Source organism: Aricia agestis, chromosome 1 (genome assembly GCF_905147365.1).
Source record: "Aricia agestis chromosome 1, ilAriAges1.1, whole genome shotgun sequence".
Taxonomy (NCBI): Eukaryota; Metazoa; Arthropoda; class Insecta; order Lepidoptera; family Lycaenidae; genus Aricia; species Aricia agestis.
Window position 1 is genome coordinate 9,488,309 of NC_056406.1, and position 23,633 is coordinate 9,511,941.

Here is a 23,633-nt window from a genome sequence, read left to right on the forward strand (position 1 = left end):
CTCGAAGTTAGTTTTTTTTTTATAAGACTAAATGAATCGATCTAAATTATGTACGGTTAAAAAGCTGTGAGTGGTGTGAAAACGCGTAGCGGCGGCAGGCGGGTGGTATAAATCAGCGAGCGGTAATTGGCGGTCGGAGTGCGAGGCGGCGCGCCGCGACAAATCTGACGGCCATTTCCGGCCGCTATCCCGTTACACCCCGCGCAACGTTCCGGCTGCACGAACTTCCGCTAGACAAAACGTAATACCGTGTTTATTGACAAATCGAGTCGATTAATATGTTGGTGTTATTTATATGATGAATATGGCGTAAGCATATTAAATAAGTTTCGTTCAATAAGTATCTATAAAATAATACCCAAAAAATATGTTTTAAGAGCACAGTTAAGTGACCTTTAAAATATTTATTAAAATTTTGTAACAAATATTCAAATTACATAACATTTTACTTCCTAATAACTACTATAAAATCTAAATGTTGTTTCATTTAGTTTTATCGTCGCTTTCCGCTACAAACCAAAACATTTAAAGCAGGAAATAAAAATCGCATACCACTTATGTCTTGTACCGCAGACAACAAAGAGTCGGGACGGTCGGGGCATGTCGGGGTGCGCGCGCACTCCGCTGGGTTACATATTTGTTTATCGTTAGCGGGGACTGTCCCGTCGAGTTTTGTTTTGTACTATACACAATACCGACATTTTTTGGCCTAGAGACAAAGTTTTTTACCGGAACAAAACTGAAAATTTTTTGTGTAAACTTTAATCATCAGCAGAATTTGTTAACGCTACTACGTTTAGGGCAGAGTGGATGAAGTTGTTATATTTGCCCTAAGAGGTCCACCTCTGCCTAGAGACATAATGGATAACCACCATCGCAACCATGATTACGAGAGCTTTTTGTCAACGAAGTTTAGCGAATACGTTTGTGATCGCCTGTACTTATTGGCCCACGGCAAGGGTATCTGAATACTCAACGACACCAAAATATGCCACACACACCAACCTCCGCTGTCACCCATAATCCCACGCTACTAAAAGCTTCCGTCTCTATCTCGATATCATTAATAAGAGTTAAGTTCAGGCGCGACACGTCACAAGCCGCACCGCATCAATCACGGCCGTGCTAATAGCGCTGTCTGCTGCTGCCATCCATCACGACATCTTCAGCCCGTCACACGCCGGCAGGTTCAATAGGTAACTAGATTTGATAAGGTCGATAGATGTAACTAGATTGCTTCCTTGTTTCTTCATTATTTAAAAAGGGAAACCGTTATATTAAGAGTCGTTTGGATGTGCTAATAGCGCTATCTACTGCTGCAATCATCTTCAGTCAGTTCAGCCCGTCACACACCGGTGGGTTCAAGTTGAGTCGCAGTTACAAGATTTGCCATCACTTCCTTCATAGGTGGAACTAGATTTATTTCTAAATTCTAGTAGAGATATACACTAGGTGTAACCATCATCATGAGAGACGCAATCACTATTGGGACAGCCATACATCACATCTTCAGCCTGTCAGACGTTTCGGTATGTTCAAATATTTGCCATCGCTTCTGGTACTTGGCATATCCAACGAGACTCTATCATCGATAATGTTAAGTTTAATCAGTGGAACTATATTTATCGTCATATCTGATGAATAAAAAAACGAAATAGTCATCGACTAGGATAGCTATTTTAGTGACCGCCAGTTTGAAAATGAATGATTTAATGCGGCAATCGTATCTTCTGTGGAATTACGCTTTAACCGAACCAACCAACGTTAGACAGCATTAAAAATGGTCGTATTTTACTCGTACTTAGGCAAATGCGTCTGGAATATTTATAGATGTAGGTGCAGTATTCCGAGTGGTGGGCCATCAATCACTCCGCTCCGGCGCGTCGAAGTCATCCCGCGATGCGCCAATTAACCCGTCTCTACCACACTAGGCATGTACTGGGAACGGTCAATATTATCGATGATAGTAAATGGTAAAATAACGAGGCTAGTCACAAAATTAATAACTTACATTAAAAAAATCATGTGAAGTTTTATGATTCGCCTCGGGCGTTTAGACGAATGTATATTCAGGAAGAGATTTTTCTGAAACGGCTTTTTCCATTTTGTGCATTTCTTTTGTAACAATACCTTTAATTCCTCGGTACGCGCGCGTGAAGTATACTTCTAAATGCATTATATTAGCCAGATCTCATTAATTAGTAAAGTAAATACTCTACTAACTTAATGAGCTGAGTCGTAGTTACAATTAATATGACGTCATTGACGTCCCCATACTCATATTTTTGCACCACGTATCCTGAATGATATGCACTACATAAAATCAATTTAAACATTTACCTGGGTGGGGGTAGTAGGGCGCCCCAGCGCTCATCATCGGATGCGGCGCCCGATAATCCATTTTGCACTAGTCGCACAAACACATCACCGACACTATCGATATACACACATCACTAAACTTTGTCATAGCAACTCAGATACCGTATTATGATGGTTCATTTACAAGACTGAAAACAGAACAACATGATTTTATCTAAATCCAGCTAAGCCCTAGCTGCCCTAACAAAATAAACTATAATTAATGTACGTATATATGTACGTTTTAATATCTTAAATTTATTATTATACATTTATTAAGCTAAGCCTACAAATATTTAAGAATCGAAAGAGTACCAAGTTATGAAATCTTTCCCCTAACTTTTATTTATTGTAGTGTAGTGGTATTTGCAATAAAGCATACCATGTTGAATTAGTGATGTCCCCGTGACGGATGAGAATATATCGATGTTCTCTTTGTGGCCACATTGAAACATTTCATCACGGTTTTGTGCTGTCAGTGTGTGATTTAACGGCGGTGTCTAGATACGAGCATTATTCTTCAGTCTAGTGCGGCATTTTTATCTTCGTGCGCAAATAAATAACCAAATATGTAGAAAATTTATATTTTAACTTTTTTATGGTGTCTTAATTTTTATTATATTATATAAAAATATATTTTATAATATTATCATGCTACATAAAACAAGGACATCGAAAGAAGAATGAACAATATTGTAAACAATAATCCAACTGTACACATTACACAATATGATTTTCGTCTGTATCGCACTGCAGAGCGTAATCCAGCTCCTAATTAATGCAAATCGCCTAATGAATTAGATTACACTGTACACGTTAAGGCTATTCAGCTCTACACACAGTATGTGCTTAGGAATATACAACAATGTAGACTTTACGGATCGTATCTTTGATTGGAAGATAAGATACCAAGAATGCCATAACTATAATAAAAAGCGGTATTGGATGAAATGTATGAGTACAGTTGGATTTTGCAAACAAAGATAATCCTGATTCAGGGATCGGCGCGGTCACCTCATTGTGCGGGTCGTTATCAGATCAAAGAGTTTACCATATCAAAGGTACCGTGTTTATAAATTATTGTGAGGGGATTTCTTTAATATTACTCCTGTATTTATTGTTACGGATCTTTTGTGGAGCTTATAAGGTTTGTTACAGACATTCAGATTTTATGCTGATGTTGTTCGTATTATAAGATTTGGAAACTAATTTTTATGTTACTTCAGCTATAGATGTATTTATCGTAGTTTAATTCTTCTCCCGCAAAAAAAATCCCACTTTGCATTCCCCTTTATTTTCTGCACATTATCAATCACGACTGGTGACACGTCTGTATCCTAATAACGAATGCTACAGAAGAGAGAAAAGCACAAATGGTTCTCCATCACATCTCCATAGTCTTATCGGTATAATTAGGTATTTTACCAAAATTTTCTTCCACTACTTGTTACTTGTCCGTAAGTGAAACAATTTGTAGTCAACGCGCCCCAAGTGTGCGACAGGGCGTCGTAGCTAATACCCCCATTATTAAAACATATACCCTGCCTGCTAGCACTCCACAACCCGACACGGCACAAGTCAAACACTGACGGTGATCGCTTTTACAACAACATCCTACTAGCCTATGTAATATCTATGAAATATAATTTTCTGTTTTAACTTTTTGTATATGACATTAATCATTATGCTTTATGGATAATTATTTTTAATTTATTTTCAAAAAATATTAAAATTTACGCTCGAAATTATTATCAAAATCGAAAATATAAAATTTAATTTGACACTAAACATACACACTCACTATCACATGGTTTTTATTCACTTGACAAAATAAGTTCGGTTACAACTCACAGTAAACTCGACATAATATCGACAAAATCACAACACTACTGCGATAACGCGGCCGAACATCGCAGTGTTTCAACCACGACTGTACAACGCGTCCGATGAAAGGCGCGTGCGCGTTTCGGCCCCCGCTCATCATTTAAATATAAACTCTACTGTAACGTACGAGAGTTCTAATTGGAGTGCGCGGCATTACAGACACCTGTACAAGTGTGCAGGGGTCGGAAGTCCGCGGTGCAGTGTCATTTCCACTCTTTCCACATTGCTTCCCTTAATAAAAATGAGATTTGCCCCGCGCCGGTGAAGCGATTACGTCGGCACGCGCTCGGGGCAGTATAAATAGCTCCCAGTCAAATCGACGCCGATGCCCGATGCACTTGTTTACGGACATTTTAAACGTTCAAATATTTTTATAGCTCTACATCTTTCCAACTACTGTTCGTTTGTTTTTTTATATAGCTCTCGAACGTTTTCTGGAAAGTGGAATCCCACCGTCTTCAATATCCCGATATTGTTTCCCTGTATTATAGAGAAACATTACCAGGATTATGCTAATCATATTGTTAGGAATAACTTCCTTATCTGTTTACTTAACTTAAGAGGGAGTAGAATAACGTATAATTAACCGACTTCCAAAAAGGAGGAGGTCATATGTTCGGCTGTAGAGATTTTTTTACGTTGTAAAAATAAAATTCGTAGTATATTAAACTATTATTGAATATTTTTTTACAAAAACATTTTCTAATCTGACTAAACCTTATTAAATTCATATTATAACAATTAAATCTTACTAAATATCACAGGACACAGATGCCATCCCAGTTGTCACATACCCTTAGCCATAGACGAGGACTATTTAACCGCATTAATTAGTAAAAAGTTAAATTGATACATTATGCCGTCGGAGAAACGTTAAATAACGCCGGAGGTATATCAGTGTGACGGGAGCCAATTTACACGGACGCTACCGGCTGTTGGGCAATTTCAGAAAAACGTGTACAGGGTATAAAATTTCATTTTAATTTTTATGTCAATTTTTTCTTTTTTTCTATAATTTTTTTCTTTAATGTAATAGGAAATATAGTTTATTAAACAAAAAAACAAAAAAGAACGCGGAATTTAAGGCATTTTCCTGATAATATCAAAAATGACCGTAGAAAAAGTCACCCAACGGAGGTCACGTAATGCTACCTGCTTGTTGTTTTAAATTGTTTAAAAATTAACCATCTTATTTAGCACAAATACATTTTTGGTATCAAATACTATACAAGTTTTGCAATGTGTAAACAATAACAATAATGAAAGAAAAGTGATTAATAACAGTAAAACTTGGTCACATACCTGAACAAAGAAATTGAAACACCTGCACTTCAACAACATTTCCGCGCTTTTCACTAGTTAGTTTGCCAGTAAAAACAAAAAGACGTACCTATCGATGAAGAACATACGTTGTTTTGCCAGATCGTGCCGAATAATTTCTAGTATTAGAAGAATATTTGCAAAAACGAGCGGTCACAAAGCGGAATCTTCCGGAAGACTAAAATTTTCGTTTTAAATTCAAATTAATTTTTAAAAGAAATTACATATAAAAATATATAATTGATACTTTCAGCTGATACATTTGACTTTTGAGATTTCAAATTATGTATAGAAATCACTTCAAATACTGGATATTTTTTAAAATCAATCATTATCTCATCTTAGTTGGGAAGGGGACAGGTATATTTGATGGTTTTCAATACTTTAAAACCTTCGTATTTTTTTTATTTAGTAAAGTAACAACAAGACGACAATTTATATATGTATTTAAACATATACTTTTTTCACTTAAATTAATATATTCTGTTAAAAGTTATTTATCTCAACAAAATAAATTAACAAAGTCGAGGGACAAGGCAAAATCAGGGGGTACACATTTTTTTGAAAATGCCCTGTTGCGTTCATCTGATAGGGATGTCACCTCAAATTATAATATATCGATATTCGATATTGATAAAAAAAACCTCCCTTTTTGTATATTTTATAAATAAAACTGTAATAAAATATATTTTTATTTAAAATAGGTATCATGAATACACTTTTTGAATGTCGTAGAAAGAAGGTCGAAACTAAGATGCCTACCACCGGTTCGGGAACTAACTGTACTGGACGGTTTGTCATATTTTATAATAAATATCTATACGTGGGAGAGCCATGCTTCGGCACGAATGGGCCGGCTCGACCAGAGAAATACCACGTTCTCACAGAAAACCGGCGTGAAACAGCGCTTACGCTGTGTTTCGCCGAGTGAGTGAGTTTACCGGACGCCTAATCCCCTACCCTATTCCCTTCCCTACCCTCCCCTATTCCCTTCCCTTGCCATCGCTACCCTCCCCTATTCCCTCTTAAAAGTCCGGCAACGCACCTGCAGCTCTTCTGATGCTGCGAGTGTCCATGGGCGACGGAAGTTGCTTTCCATCAGGTGACCCGTTGGCTCGTTTGCCCCCTTATTTCATAACAAAAAAAGTCTTTTTCAGCGCCCTTCCGTGTTGTCAATACATTTGATAAATTTGATAAATTCACCATTATATACTAATTAATATTATATAACACCAACATGTAACTAGAGAAAGAAAATAAAATTTAAACATAATTAATACTTGCGTATAATATATTTTATTTCTATGCAAATAAAGTCGATTTAATTATTAGCCGATTGTAATAGCTTGTTACCCGTATTCAAAATATAATATTTCAAACAGTCGATAAAAAGTATATATTCCCAACACTAGTGTATGCCATTTAATAATACATCCCGTCGGAACAACGGCAAGCCGAAACGTAGTCTGTTTACTGATATCGAGTGAATGCAGCAGTGCAGTCAAACTGAGAGAAGTCAGCGTTTATTATCTCCACCATTATGCCATTATATTTTAATCCGTAGCTATCGCTAGTAAATTACTGCAATTAAATAAATTGATTGTGATCTGCACGATTGGAATTGCGACTTTGAGTGATATTGTATTATGAAATGTTTAATTTTAGTTTTCCTCGGATTAATTATGAAACATCAATCCTGTCAACTATTTTCAATTGAATGCGTATATTAATACGCGGATTGTTAGAGCCCTTTCATATAATTTCCCCCATTTTTCCACATTTTCCTCTATTTCTTCGCTCCTATTAGTCTTAGCGTGATAAAATATAGCCTATAGCCTTCCTCGATCAATGGGCTATCCAACAGTAAAAGAATTTTTTAAATCAGACCAGTAGTTCCTGAGATTAGCGCGTTCAAACAAACAAACAAACAAACTCTGCAGAATTATAATATTAGTATAGATGAAAACTACATTGTAGCAGGACATAAATAAATCAGTGCGGAGTTCAAGTGAATTCACCTCACACAGGCGGGCCGAGACGGCCGACATATCGACATGTATAGCGAGACGAGTACACCCCTAGTACATACTCGGTAGCTGTTAGCTACGCCGTGTTATCCCTACTAACCACTCGGGTCAACGCATGCGCCTTCGATTTACATAGAGCTTGTAAATTTTTGAACACGACTTATCTTTTAGAGAAACCTTATAAATTTCATACAAGATACTACATAATATTTTGTCCCATCTTGATTTTGGTTATGTAATACAAATAACTACAGAATACTTTAAACATTCTAATTATTTTATAGGAGTGACGTTTATAAAGTGTATGCGCAGAAACTATAGGTTATAGAACTTGTCAAGTATTTACTTGACAATTAGAGTACAAGTTTTATATTGGTGACACCAGTTAGATCCATCTTCTTGGGTATATACCCACGGTCTTTACCTTATCGACAAGAAACAGCAGACCTACATACAGAAGTCTTTATCAACTAATATAATAAAAATACTCGACTCTAAATTTTGCTTTAAAATTTTCACGCCACATCTACCAGACTCATAACTCTATGTGAGGGTAGAGTATCGGTCGGGGTGCGATCGCATTAGCCGCTCGCCCTCCAACACTAATCATAGCGCGCCACCGCCGTCGCCGAGCGCCACCACCGCTACACAGTGGTTGGAAATAGCTTAATAATAGAGATTTGAAAATTTTGAATAACAGTATTAAAAAAAACCGACTTCAAAATTGTACGAAATTAAGAATTAAAATTCCCCATCTCAAAAACTACTGAACCGATTTTTATGAAATGAAATCGGACTTGTAGTTCCGGAGGTATGCGAACACAAACATAAAACATACATACACTTTTGAGACACATTTGTTCAGACGTTGATACTATTCGTATATGTTAGTTAGATGTTAGTCTATACTAACATATCCGAAAACTGGGCAGTTCTGTAAACAATACATACAAACGGGTCGAATTGATAACCTCCTTTTTTGAAGTGGGCTAAAAATAGTCAAGTGCTAAATTCAGTAGCTACTTTAACCCACTGTGCACCGCCGCCGTCAAGCGTCACCGCTGCGTATTTTCGTCGCAAACCCTCCCCACGGAGCGGTTAAACGCCACATTAATACGTCTTATCAACCAATCTCAGATTTGTTGGCTATTTGTCATGGAAATGAACGAAAAGCGTGGATGGCGCTGGTAAAATTTAACGAGTAGCGGATGATATTTATGCCTTAAATGTTGACGATGAGGAACAAATAGGAAATAATGAGAAAGGGAACGTAATGATAGCATTTTACTGACAGTCACTAGACATTAGGGGAGGAATTTAGAGACTTTGATTAAGCCTTGTATGAGATTATATTATTTGTTCTTCTGTATTCTACTTGCCTTTATTGTATTAGAGATAGAGGTACATTATTATGTTGAAATAGATCCTGATAATTCCAAGTACCCTGACAATACCCATTTCATCCATCGACAGTAGTTACCGAAGTAATCCGAGTCAATGCCGATCTTAATTCGAAACTATCGAAGTCGTCAAAGTTAAATAACTGAGCGTAGAAATCTTTTATATTGTTCGCATAGCCGGGTCGACCGCGGCCGGGGGAGACACTCACAGGCGCTGCCGGTGAAATTGTTTGTAGGGATGTGACTCATATTTCACGCGTCAATATTTTGACGATTGGAGTGTAACATAATGCTTTGGGGTGGCGATGGTTTAGTAAAAAGCAATAATCTTACCAGACCTAATTGTTTTGAAGTAGTGTAAGAAATTATTTTTGAAAAACCTGTTTTACTTGAAATTTTATATCATTTTTGAAATCTGACAATCAAACACAACCATATTTAGATCCATTCATATCTATTTTTTAGCAAATCATATTTTGATTTAAGCTTGTCCATAGCGATAATAATTTAAAACCTTTTTTATTTTATTACATTTATCGATAAAAAACTTATGAAAGTCCCAACACTATAGAGCACGAGTTCGTCTAGTTAGGTAGGTCGGCGGGAGCGACAGAGCGGGAACTGTAGTCTGCTAATCACGAGCTAACTTCTGCCTTCGCCCGGGGCGGAGTAGGGATGTGGAGTGTGGACAAATCCTACCGATTATTATTTTATTAAGGATCTAAATACCTTAACATGTTCGTTTTTTGTAACAGTTTATATTTCTAAATTACTTATCTAATTTACCATTTAAAATGGCACACGTTTAAATTGCGATGTAATATAAAATTAAATAGTTCATAATAAACGAATGCACGTGATCGTTTTTGTAATAGAACTTTTAAGATTATTTAGTACCTAAACATCAGTAAACGAGAGCCCATGCTCATACGACATTAAAATATTGTACAACAGAAAACCAAAGTATCGATAACTGATGCGCCATCCCTAGTCACAAGTAACAAGTATGCATTTGGCGAATACAGTCGACGTGAATAATTCCGGTGTAGCGTCTACAGAGTCGGCGCTCGTGGCCAACTTGAAAATAAATTATTTATGCCGCGGTTGCCTTCAAGTGGTATAAATGTAAAAACGTTGAAAAACTTTAACAATGCCCGTAGCCGTGGAAGATAAAAACGCTGCTTTGATAAACTGCAATGTTAATTTTACATGATATGAAAAAGCAATAACTTCTGAACAGTAATAAAACTGTGAGAATACATAACGTTAACATAACGTTACAATGAAATGTATTTTGTTTATAATTCATACTTTAAATGTTGAACCTATTTATTAAATAAAATAGTCTCTCTACACACTTCTTTAAGACAATCGTGGTTTGATATCTTACAGTACAAATATATTATGTATATTTTAAAAGTTTCCAACAGAAAAGATTCGATGTCGCATTTCTTTCGCATCTCTACTTTTGCAGTAAATTGTCGAAGTTTGCCAATTTTACATAAATCTAGCGCTGGCGGGCGGCCGCTTTAATTTATTTTCAATTTATAAGCTGTGTGTTCAGTAACGAGTACTCCATCTGCCAGATCTCGATTCTTTCTTGAAAGCATAGTGCGGTACTTTTATGCAATCTTTTTCTGCCATATAAAAACTTTACAATCTTTTTGTGTCGTATAATTAAAATGTTGGGCATCCATGTTTCGTATTTTCATTGTAATATTTACATAAAAAATCCCTATGGCCTATAGCTTGCAGCATCGAAAGCAATTCAGTGACGGAGGACTTTTCATTTGAGAAATGTGAGGACAGCACAAAGCGAGACCCATCGCCCTGAAGCACCGCGCGTCACAGCGCATGCGTCATGTATCAGCGTTTCCATTGCACGGCGTTACTGCGTCACGATAATTTGATAAATACTGCGTTGATTTTATCGTGAACATGATGGTGACCAAAAATTCTGACAGAATCAAGTTTTCGTGGTGAACAAGAGTTCGCACCAGAAGTCTTTTTCCCTATTGTTGTCAAGAGTGCTAAAAAGATAACTACAGCTACTACTTGTGCCAGTCTGTGGTATTGATATTGATAATTGATATTCTCATCGTTATGTCAATATGGGCTTTACCAGTTAAAAATATATCACAATTGTAAGACAATATTTATCACCGAGTACCGACAATGGAACCGCGCCCCCACGAACAACACCTAAAGATTAAACGCTCGTAAAGAGGCCAGCAGGCGTCTAAGCCAACACGGACACGGGGTCTCGATAGCGGTCACACTCACACCACGGAACCACGCGCCATGTGATCATAATAGGGTTGCGGAGTTACAGGGAAAATCCACGAACATTTTTAATTTGAACAGTTTTACTCGATGTATGTATACCAGTAAGTTTTTAAAACATGATAGAGTTAAATTGGAGATTTACTGTCCTTGGAAGGATCCGAGTCTAAAAGATTGACAAGTCGCTTGGCTTGTCTAAACAGTCTAAACAGCTGTTAGAAAGGTAGCTCTACAAAATACTGTAACTCCTACATAACCTATCAAGGATAGAAGGAACCTCGAACACCGTCATAACTTTTCAAAAAAGCAAATATCACACATACAAAACACAATCCCTTTTGTTGGCAACAGCTCTATTACCGTCCGCCCCCGCGCCCGCGTCCGCGTTGCCGTGCGATTTCCCTTCCGGGCGGGCACGTAAGCGTGCGTGAAGGTTGGCCCGCCCACGACCCCATTAGCCCGAGCCCCTCTAAATTATTCACGTCGCCCAATAAAACTGAACGCGAACCTGATGCTCGGGCGGCAAGGTGTGAGCGACTGGCGAAAATCTGCAAAAAATGGATTGCAGAATGCTTGGCCCTAAAAAGACTGTCATATTATTTTCAGCCAAATAAAATTGAACGTAAACCTCTAGTCGAATTCTATCCCAAAATCCCATCTCCTACAGCAAAAAGATTCAGAGCACCCTGATTTATCATAGTGTATTCACCGCTAATAAATCAACAGTAAATTTTGCCCATTACTCAGGAGCCAAATCTCTCATTTCTCAAAACCGCTACCGCCTGTGAATCGCCCCGCGCGCGAGGTTGGGTCGTAAAGCGAGCCGTCTAATGCATCTCCGTGAGACGTGATCTCCGCTGACACATCCCGTGCCCAAACTACACCGACCGTATTGTCTCCATTTCGCTGGTACTAAATATATTCTTTGTTTGTTTGTTATATAAACACGGCTCTTAGCAAATGTTATCGACAAATATAAGACGTACTCTTTAGACTTTGAAATTTAGAAAATGTTTGAAAAGTAATCTTAATTTATCGAACGAAGATAGATTGCAAAGTACGTCCAAAGTTAAGATGACAAGATGACATCCAATCTCGATGAAAAGCTAAATGTAATTTTTTTAAAGACGGGCTTTCCTCTCCTTTAATCTCCTGTGTCGCTAGGATCGACAACTAAATGTACATCGCAGCCACGGTTCACGGTCGATAAAATTTAATTTAAAATATTAAAGGGCCAGTTAAAATGTTATTAAAGCTACCGATATCCGGATCCGGAGTTAATTCGCATAAATCGAGTCCGCGCATAAGAGGCTTACGGCGGGCGAGGGCGGGGGATTGGCGGGGCGAGAGGGGGAGGGGCGAGGCGTGAGGAGGGGGGAGGCGGGGGTGTAAAAATAAACCTCTACACGCTATTGTCGGCAAATAATCCCGGCGCGGCCACTGCGCAGGCGCTACTGAGGTAAGGCTGTGGACATAACGGTAGGAAATTCGGTGTAAGAATTTTTTTTGTTTGTAAGTACAGCTCAAAATATAGTTATCTTCTTTTTGAGCGTTAATATATTGTTAGCATTAAGTGTCAAAGAAATTATCTGTACAATGCCTCGCACAAATATTATAATATATGCAATTTTATATTCATCACTCTGAAGATTTAACAATAAATAACAGAAAAATCGGATTTCAATTTCATCAAAAATCCATTAAAACCCACTCAACAACCCAACCGACCCGACATTCGCATTCACAATATATTTTGTACACAAGTCATAATAAAAAACAGTACTTAATACAACTTTGCTGCCACAAAGTGGTTAAAATAACGATGTCACAGTTTAAAAGCGAAACAAAAAGTCGGGGAGCCCTCGTCGCGGGATAAAATCTGGTACAGCGCTGTGGACGCTAAACAAAGACAAAGGGGAGTATCGCCGAACATCACTCCGCCACCAAACAAAGACGCTAGTGAGGGCCGCTGAGCCAAATAACAAGTGGTATCGATAAAATGTTTCTTAAACGTCGATATGAAATCTAGTTTTTTTTTTAATTTTATAAAAGTCAGCGTAGATCGCGTGTGCCTCGCTTCTCTTTATAATTTCAAGCTAAGTAGTAATTAATTTAGTCATTGAGATATTCACGACATCTTTCCTTTCAACCTCCCCGAGCCTGCATACAAAATTAATGATAGTAACCCCTGACGTCATACCAGCTTCATATTTTAGCTTAGTGGAATATTATAAATGAAGCTACATTTTCAATTGTTCACTGCACTTTCAATGCACATTTCGCATACTTAGTTTTCAAATTTCAAGCAATCGAAAACTGTTCAGCATAGTCATAATATTTTTTATTACTATATTCCTCGTTGTCATTGTTGTAATGAAAAATATTATTAAATTGACTGAACTTTTAAATACTTAACTTTTACCGTATTGTGTAATAAATTACACTGTTATGAAAGTGATCATGAAATTGTATTTCATAATCATGTTATCGACATCTTTCATCTTAGTGTAAATTATCGATACTCGTTAGTACCACTGCACGCTCATCACTACGGTAGAGCTGCACTCAAGTGGAGTGGCCGTCACAATCCGACTTCAGCGATACGGCTGAACAAACCCCGCTGCCACCCGCCAACCCAGCCTGTTTATACACCGCCCAATATTGCACTTTGATTTATTACTCTACAATCCTTCATGAAATACTGCGGTACATAGCAATACGTTACTATAATAAAATAAAAAGGAGATACTTATTTGAGCAAAATGTATATGTAGATAATATTATCCATAAAATCTAATCTGACCAAGCTAAATTGTTACGGCTAACGTTATATTCAAATAAATGCCTGTGAATCGCATTCTCTGATAGTAAGTACTTATTTACAATTACTAGTACTTGCTTTTCTCGGCGTTGATACAACATCCATCTTTTACACCTTTTTAAGCTATATACGTACTACTAGATGTTTTATTGCAGCACTAAGTGCACAACACGTAGTAAACTAAACGTTGCTGGCGCAAACTTTTAACACGCCAGCAGTCTTCCCCCCACGCTCCCGTAGCGTGGCAATTTAAAATTGTATTTACCTTTAAAAGTTTGTGCGGATAAAACGTAATTTATACGTGGGCTTAAAAGCGGCGACAAACTATAAACCTGCATCACGCCAACTTGCCAACTAAAAAAATATTTTACATTTTTTTTGTATCAAATTAAATTTAATGTCTTAAGCGAATATTATTATTGCTATAGCTATAGCCAAAACAGAATATGCGTAGAAAATTGCATGAGAGATTTTTGTAGCCGCAACTAAATACACTTCTATTATATTCGTAGACGTGCTACGAAGTGCTACGAGATGCTACGCAGTGCCTAGAGCGTAGATTAGTCTAACAAGAGTTACAAGATTGTAATATTAGTGATAAATAATTATTATTATAAAGACAAGAGTATTATATTCTGTTACAATGGTCTATTATGCTAAATACAAGACCAGACCAGAAATTTTAGCCAAACATTTTTAAAGGCGCGTAATACATTGAAGATTTACAAAACTAAGAAAGAATATTCTAATACATTGTCGCGCGTATTACGCAGCAAAATGCCGCTTATTGACCTCGAAGAGTTTGGTATATTGGTGTAACAACGTACGGGGAATACGTGAAATAGAATACATCTCGGCGTGGGAGCGCTACAGCGAATCAATTCACATATCGTACTTTACATTTGGCACAAGTAAGTAGCGTCGAGTGTCGTGTAAATTAAAAATAGTTGTGTGTCAAAAACTCCTGAAATCTATAAATTGATCATTTAAACATTTATAATAACCTATTGAGTCTACTTTTGTATAATATGTTGGAGGTAGGAATCTCGTCTCTATACATCAGACAGTCTCGCTAGTGCACGATCAATTTGTAAAGTATCATAATATTATAACCGATATTTGAGATAACGAATTCAGTTTCAAATTACTGTAAGGAAATAAGTAAAAAGCGAAAGAAGTAACTAACTGCATCTTTTTTAAACTATTATTAGTTTATCAAAAAAAATAACTTAACTTGTCTTCAAGTGGTTTAAATGTAAAAATAGGACAAATTCAATTCATACGTACACTGAGACGACAGCAAAGTAAAAAAATATATTTTTGCAAACTATTCCGCTTATCCCTTATACCGCACACCAAATATCTACGGAATACCAATATGTTGCGATATCCACCTCCCTTTAACCGCCCGCTTTGACGAGACACACAACACGTGCACGCCAATTCGTGTTCTATGTCGTATAGCTTAAGGCGTGTTATGTAAACCACTCGACACGTTCAACACTCGTCTCAAAAATGTTTTCACTTCTAAATTTAATAATAGCGCCTCAAGAAACAGGGCTGTTTTGACAGTTAGCATGTCTCTTCATTTGCTCTGATATGAAACGTACGAGTACATTATACAGCTTTTCATTTATCGAGATGTACGTCTTTTATGTTATATTGTCTTGATTAATTTAATTTATCAAGACAATATAACATAAAAATATTATCATAATATGATGCAAAACCCGTTAGAATAAAGCAATTACTGAATAACGCATGGCCTTAGACGAGTATGTTATCATTATCCGCCCTACTACGGTAGACCTTTAAAAGTCGTAGAGTGCGAAAGCAAAGAGAGACCTAATAAATATTTCTCTGTGGTCCTTTAGCGATACGAAATGGCAATACACAGACAAAATAATAAGTCAAATTGTCATACTAAAGAATCAGAACATGCCCTATTTTTGTTCACCCTTTGCATGAAATTGGCGCGAACCGCAAAAGGAAATTAAACGAAATTAGACATAGCAGTTATCACGTTAGGTTTGAAGGGACTTGACTGTCTTTTAACGCGAATAGACTATAGACAAATGTTATTGTAGTGTGTGCCTCATCTATACTAATATTATAAATGCGAAAGTATCTCTGTCTGTCTGTCTGTCTGTCTGTCTCGCTTTCACGCCAAAACTGCCAAACCGATTGTAATGAAATTTTGTATACAGATAGTCTAAAGCCTGAGAAAGGACATAGGCTACTTTTTTACTGGAAAAAAGCGTTGTAAGGGGGTGAAAATGCGTAAATTTGTTCAAATTAAGTTAGTTCCAAAAATTAAAAATAGATGTCGCCGTGCGTCTCCTACATCGCGCTAACGCTTGCCCAAAAGTCTTTCTATAAGAGTTGGTATTATCTTATATCTGATTTTCGATTTTTTTCGATTGTAATTTTTTTTTTTACGTTATTTAATAAAACAGTACTTTATCTATGCAGTGACGTAACCTTAAACCTATCAATGATAAATAGTTTATGGGTAAAGTTGTGTAATTGGGGGGCTAAATAAGCTTAAAAATTTGGCATAAAATATAAAGTTTAATTAAAAAAAATTAAATATTACGTGCACACTGCACAGCTGTTTTGATTTAAGAGGTACCAGGGTTTTTTTAATAAAAGCTTTTGACACCAATTTTGTTGACATCGCGCGCTATAAACTGAAGTCCACACGGACGAAGTCGCGGGCAACAGCTAGTCTTCTATAAATGTAATCCCATAAGTCAGTCAATAAACATTATTCGCGTACAACACATATTTTCTGGCGACCCTGCCAGGATTCTTAACTTTAAGGGCCGCGCTACACCGGAATAGCAGCAGCAGCGAGGCGAGCACTTTCAGTGTCATATGATTTTAAACTTTATCTTCATTAATGTAATACATAATATTATCGCTTGAGAAATCGCGGTCGCCGGCGGCCACGAGCGGCCACAGGCAGCCGTAGAATTTTCGCCGCTGCCATTCCGGTGTAGCGCGGCCCTAAGTCATTTTAACGCGAATCGACTATAGGCAAATGACATACCTGTATCCTTATCCGTTTTGGCGGGCAGTCTTCTGTCTGCGAGCGCGTTCTGTTTGGGGCTGTTCCGTTTCGTCGTACACCGCGACATCACCAGCGACTGAGGTATCTGCGTCAGATCGTACTACAATTTTATTCCAGCGATTATTCAACGTAAGATAGTGTGGATAGAAACATAAAACAACAACTTAGGTAAAAACCTGAAACCATGACTTAGGTAAGGCTGAAGTATTAAGTCACCACAGCTTAAGTCTTAAGCTATGGTTATCGCTTTTTGCCGTTCGGCAAGCCCTTGTACAATACACGAACAATTCGACTCGTTGCGTTGCATGATATTTCGTGTTGTGTTAATTGAATAGTATTTAATTCATACTTAAAGTACGATCACCAAACATGTAGAAATTCGTTATTTTCATTGGAGCACGAAAAAATTGTTATCGAGCTCTTATCACGTGCCTTATACGGAGCGAAAAAGAACATTTGCGACAGACTAGACAATTTCTACTTTCGCAATTCATGACCGGACCATGCTCTATAGTCTATACTGTATGCATAACGAACATCTTGTGTCGTGTCGCTTTTGATTGTATTACTACCTACTGAATAGATGAGTGTCACAATATCGTCAAACGCTCACCAGCTTGTCGGAGCGGTCGCCGGAGGGCAGCCGCGCGATGGTGACGTCGGCACTGTCCTCGGGCGGCGGCGGCTGCTGCAGCCAGTTGTACTCGCGCTTCTCCGCCGGCACGCCGCGTCGCTCGTAGTCCGCCGCCTGCGTTCTGTGCACACACATCGATATATTTGTACAGTCCCAATTTAAATATTAGCTACTAGTATTATGACGTCATATCTATAGATACCATCGAAGAAGTTGATTCATAGGCATATGGCGGACCTCCATATTTTGGTCGCGTTTTGTCAAACCTAGCGGTCAGATCACGACTTGTATTGAAGTGACATAACCCGACCAAATGACGTAGGTCCGTGAACTGCATAGGAGCCAATTTCTTCGAACGTACAATCATCGACACTACATTAGACTTGCATAGTCAGAATCAAAAGTCTACTAGTATGCGATCAAAAATAACTAGGCATAGCCAGCGCTTTTGGAACGTAGGTAGCGTTTCGTTCCGTTAACGCTTATTGCAGTCTTAATTCTATATTGATTTACATAAGAGAATATGTATATTTAATAATATGTACATTTAAATTATAATTTATATAAGAAAACAGGGTTTGCTCACCTTAAACTTTCATAACAATCTAAACATACTACGGCGTAATCGCCATTTTCTAATAATAATGAATTCTCCGTTCGCCTCTGCATTAAAAATGGAAATTCCTGTAACAAAATACATGCGTAAATTACCGTATCCACGTATAAACATGGGTTTAAAGTTATGGGTAAGACATGATAAAAGGTGTGGACATAACCACTAAAGCCTTATCCAAACCTACGCGACCAAAGCGGGAGCGTCTGCAACGCGGGGCGTTCACGTCAGCAGAGCGGTAATATAATCTAAGGTTTCGCACCGTAGTTGCGCAGGTGTGCACACAAGTTTCGCGTTGCAGACGCTCCCGTCCCGCGTCCCGCTCTCGTCCTGCGGTACTGACGCGTAGGTTTGGCCGAAGCCTTAAGAGTGGGAAGTCCAAAAGGCGAATCGAGGCATGTATGAATTTCGGTGCTCGTTATTTTAAATTATTAAAGTATAGGTATAATACACCCCATAAGGCTTCGATAATAATATACGGAGTTTGACCACAGAGCATAGGAGGTACAGTGCTCCAAAAGTTATAATGCGCATAGGAATTTTCGTCATTGTTCGGCAACGATCGTTTTTCCCGAGTGTCGGAAAAAAAAAGTCTTATTGCGCATGTCCAAATCATGTCATGCCATGATTACGCCAACTGTTTAAGTAACTTGTTGGTGGCGTTGCCATGACATGACATGATTTGGACATGTGCAATAAGAGGTTTTGTGGCGCATGCGCCAAAACTAGAGACTGTAAACATTTATATAAACTATACTTAGTTAAAAGAAAAGTTAGGTTATGTTACCTTAATAGGCAGCGCGCGCACTCTCTTGCGATAAGTCTTGATACCGCACAGATGGCAGTGGTAGTCGTGCGTGTTGTACACGCGCCGCTCCGCCGGGTACCCGCCCAGCGCTTCGTATCTACGTCACAAATATACATCATTAACAGAGTAGATAGAACTAAGGATTAACTCAACTTCAAACAAACGGGCGAATATACGCAAGTTGGGCGCGACTGTCACAGGTCACTTTCAACATGTTTCACAATGCTGAGTAACGCATTAGAACGGCGCGCGCCGGCCGATATGACATACTACGTCAAACGTATAAATACGAGATCTCTTCTGAGTCAGCCTACTCGTTAGCTCTGTTTACTCTGTCATTAATATTATCATCAAAATATCATTATCAAATATTACTAGCAAGGTGCGTTCAATTATCAAGCGAAGCAGGGATATGTTCACCGGTATTTCATATATAACAAAAACCTTAATTTGGGTAGCCAAATTAAGGTTTTTGTTTAAACAATTCGATTGTTACCTACTGCTAAACCAATTTGTTGTTGGCTATTGTGGGCTGTTGGCTACAAGTTGGCTATTAAAAACCAATCTAATAAAAGAAAAGTAAAAAAAATGTAACCGAATAATCCTCACCTTCTCCATTGGCTTAATAACGAGTGGTAACAAAATGTACAGACTAGAGCAGAACCATTTTCACGCAACTGTTCCGCGTTCGGATGACTCTGAAATAAAATAAATATGTTTATATTTCTAGCAATATTAGTAACAATAATTAATTGTATTTTAATCATTAGTTATTTGAGCATATTCGGATTCGATATTTGAAAATTTTTGATAAGTGTTGATTTACATTAACACAGTAATGAGAACGCTAGTAAAATTATATTCCAGCGCACGTTTTAATATTATATAAGCTTGACTTATCTATTCCAGCATCCAGTTGCAGAAGTCCGCTACTATATCAAAGTTAATCGATAACATAGTTATATTAAATTCTTATTTATTGCAAACTAGATGTTAAGACTTAAGCTGAAATGTTTATATAATAACTAGTTGTGCCCGCAACTCCGTTTCCCCAAAATTCATGTACATTTTTCCGGTATAAAATGTATCCTATGTCCTATCCCGGGACACAAAGTATATCCATATTCCATACCAAATTTCAGCAAAATCGGTTGAGCCGTTTGAGCATGAATAGGTAACAGACAGACAGACGCACTTTCGCATTTATAATATTATTTTGGATGGATGTTAGTATTACCTGATGCGTGAGTAGGCACGGGAAGTAGGGCGCGTTGCCCTGCGGCTGGCCGTACAGTATCCGCGCCAGCGTGAAGTCCGAGTGCAGACCGCACAGGAAGCAATATATCGACGTACACGCTATACAACAAAATAGTATGAATAAATTCATGGAAAATCAATCTATGGATACTAAAATATGGTGTCTACTAAAAAGTAAAGGTCGAAATGCGCCGTTATAACCCGAAATTACGACATTATGGGTTGGTCACTGATGTCATTTTTCTGGTTCTGGTTTGTTTATCATTCAGCTTGTCGACGGTAAGCGTCGACGGCAGTCAACTGCCGTCGACAAGTGCCGTTCGTCTGTAAGGCAGCCTAAGCGCTCTTTCCCGCAGTCCGAACTTTACTTGCGCTTATTACTTCTGTTGTAAAGAAGTTAGACGTGAATAAAATAGCAATAACATCTTATCTACTGCTATTCTATTTACATTAAACGTATCACAGTAATTACCACTATTGCTCGCTACAGTCCGGTCGGAGGTGGTGGAGGGTGGGGTGGGTATAACTCGGTCGCCGTTCATCGAAGAGTTCGACGGCAGTGGCGAAGGTATGTTATATCTGCAATACACAATAATATATTATAGCTTTATCGTGCTATAGCCAGTCTTATTTAAAGCCTTTGTCAAATATGGTGTCTTCTCTTTCATTTCAATATCAAAAAGGAAAAATACAACATGATGTTAACTACCGTTTAACTTTAAGCCAGACACAAGCCTTAGTAAGTTTTTGAGATAACGCAAAAAAACTTAAATTAGCTTTAACAGTGCGGTAGACAATTTTCCATTACTCCTTTTCCCGTTAGTCCATTTAGATAGCTCACCTACCGCACTCATAGAAAAATATAAATTACTTCATTGTAATTAAATGAAGATTTTGACATAAGCCTATGGGGCATTATCTGTCAAACTCTTCATTAAATTGAAGTTTAATCATCTTTATGTCTTTGAGTGCGACAGTTAGACACACAAATCTCACCTTCTATGTTCTAACGGCACTCGCTCAGCGTCTAACAGCTCCCACTGTCGCGCTAGATGTCGCACGCACCGCGAGCACGCCAGCACGCGGCCGCCGCGCGACGCGCCTGCACCCGCGCCCGCCAGACACGGGAAGTGCATGGCGTGCGAGTTCATGTACTCCGCCGTCGTCGACAGCCACTCCATGGACTGCTGCGGGAATAGACCCGCGCACACGTAGCACCTGATAAATGAATTAGAACTTAACGAACGGTATATTGATTGTGCTATCAGAGAAGTTGACTCCTAGGCAGATGGCGGACCTAAGTAATTTGGTCGCGTTAAGTCAAACCCATCCAACCGATTACAGCTAACATTGAATAGACACAAGCCGACCACATGATATTGGTCCGTCAACTGCCTAGGAATCAATTTCCTCGATGGTACTTAAAGTAATACACAGTTGCTTCCTACTTGAGAGTTACTTCCTACATCTTTGATGACATGTATGTATATTCATAGGCAGATGGCGGATCTACGTCATTTGGTCAGGTTATATGCCAATTCAATGTTAGTTGTATACAGTGCCACCAACTTATCTGTTCTTATCTGTACTTGAAATATCGGCCCACATTAATGTGTTAGCGGCTTTTTATTTGCATCTCTGTTTTATTGTTTACGTTGTAAGAAATGTAACAAGGAGAGAAACCATATAAGCTGGCTTATATTTTTTTGGCGCCTATTTTGGGCGCTTGACAGATGAGAGGTTATTGTGAATTGTATTCTATCGGCTGGGCTTGACATAACATAACGGATTTCATATTCACAATGCCTTCTACAGTCTGACGCTGCCACCACGATGTCGAAACTAAATAATACGATTTAAATGTGTCCTACATAAAATTATAAATCGTATTATGTTACCCTGCGCCTCGCTATATCGCTAGTTACTTCCTATATCTCAGTTTGTGAAATATATCTCCTTTTACCTATTATGTTTGTCAAAAGACCACGTTTAAGATAGCAAACACAATCCCGTTTCGATAACACTGTAGACGATATAGATATTATTTTAACGATTAGATCTAATACTATCGCTTAAACTCTTCGATATTCGATGAAACAATGTAGTAAACAGCATAATCTGCGTTCGACACGAGGAAAGTGTCCTGTTAAATGATGTAACCGACCTTGAGTGTTTTCCGGTAAATAATTTGCACACAATTTTTTTCGATAAGGGACAGCTTTGGTCATTGCAATGATTTTATACATACTATAATATTATAAATTCGAAAGTGTGTCTGACTGTCTGTTACCTCTTCACGCTCAAACCGCTGAACCGATTTGGCTGTTTGGAATGGAGATACTTGAAGTCCCGGGAAAGGACATAGGATAGTTTTTGTCCTGAAAAATGTATGGTTCCCGTGCGATAAACGAATTTTGGCGCAACGGAGTTGCAGGCGTCATCTAGTTTATCATAAATTCGGGTACTCTCTAACTATAGTCTAGTCGCAGAGCACGTAGAATTTCGTACATTATCTCGTGACTACCTCTTTCTTTCGTTGCGTATAAGGTAAGCGATAGAAGCAGTAGGTCAATGTCCTAATTTCTACGTGCTTCTCGACTGGAAATTTTAGAAAAACTAACATCTGAAGCATGGTCTTACCTATATAAGCCCATTCCGTTCTCTCCAGAAACTATTTGACTATGTGGACTGCTGGAGAGCGCATTGGACGGCCGCTTGGTCGCCTGACCCGACGGACTCTTCATATCATACGGCTTAAATCTGACACAACACATAACCTGATTATATGACAGTAAGTGAATTTATGTGTAATTACTCAAAATCCTATAGTTATCCTCACTACGTTCAATATATGTATACTACGGATACTTCAGAGTTATTTTGTGACTATATTATAAGAGTCCCTCGATTAAAAGTAAAAACTACAAGGTAAAAGAACTCTGAATGGACTAAAACAGTTTTATGACATGGTTTTATGATATAATACTTGTGCAACATTTTCGCATATTTTAAACTGAAGACCCATTTTTGATTCACAAATTTTTATGCTCTAATCAAGACGCCAGTCTTGATTAGTGCTAATCGTTTGAAAATATCACGTTTTCTCTTTCATAAACACGAAGAACGGGTACATGATATTCAAACCATGCTTATGG

General features: G+C 38.1%; 1 protein-coding gene across 1 annotated transcript in view; it reads right to left on the bottom strand.

The window, feature by feature from the left end:
* The window catches only part of LOC121731492, a 146,456-nt gene that overhangs the window by 12,073 nt on the left and 110,750 nt on the right, over positions 1 to 23,633 (bottom strand). The window contains exons 12-20 of the mRNA XM_042120927.1: positions 23,119 to 23,238; positions 21,475 to 21,696; positions 20,951 to 21,057; positions 20,459 to 20,577; positions 19,831 to 19,919; positions 19,201 to 19,318; positions 18,387 to 18,484; positions 17,780 to 17,921; positions 17,146 to 17,266 (exon numbers count right to left, since the gene is read on the bottom strand). Of these exons, the coding sequence (XP_041976861.1) occupies positions 17,146 to 17,266; positions 17,780 to 17,921; positions 18,387 to 18,484; positions 19,201 to 19,318; positions 19,831 to 19,919; positions 20,459 to 20,577; positions 20,951 to 21,057; positions 21,475 to 21,696; positions 23,119 to 23,238 (1,136 nt within the window). The remainder of the gene's footprint in view (positions 1 to 17,145; positions 17,267 to 17,779; positions 17,922 to 18,386; positions 18,485 to 19,200; positions 19,319 to 19,830; positions 19,920 to 20,458; positions 20,578 to 20,950; positions 21,058 to 21,474; positions 21,697 to 23,118; positions 23,239 to 23,633) is intronic.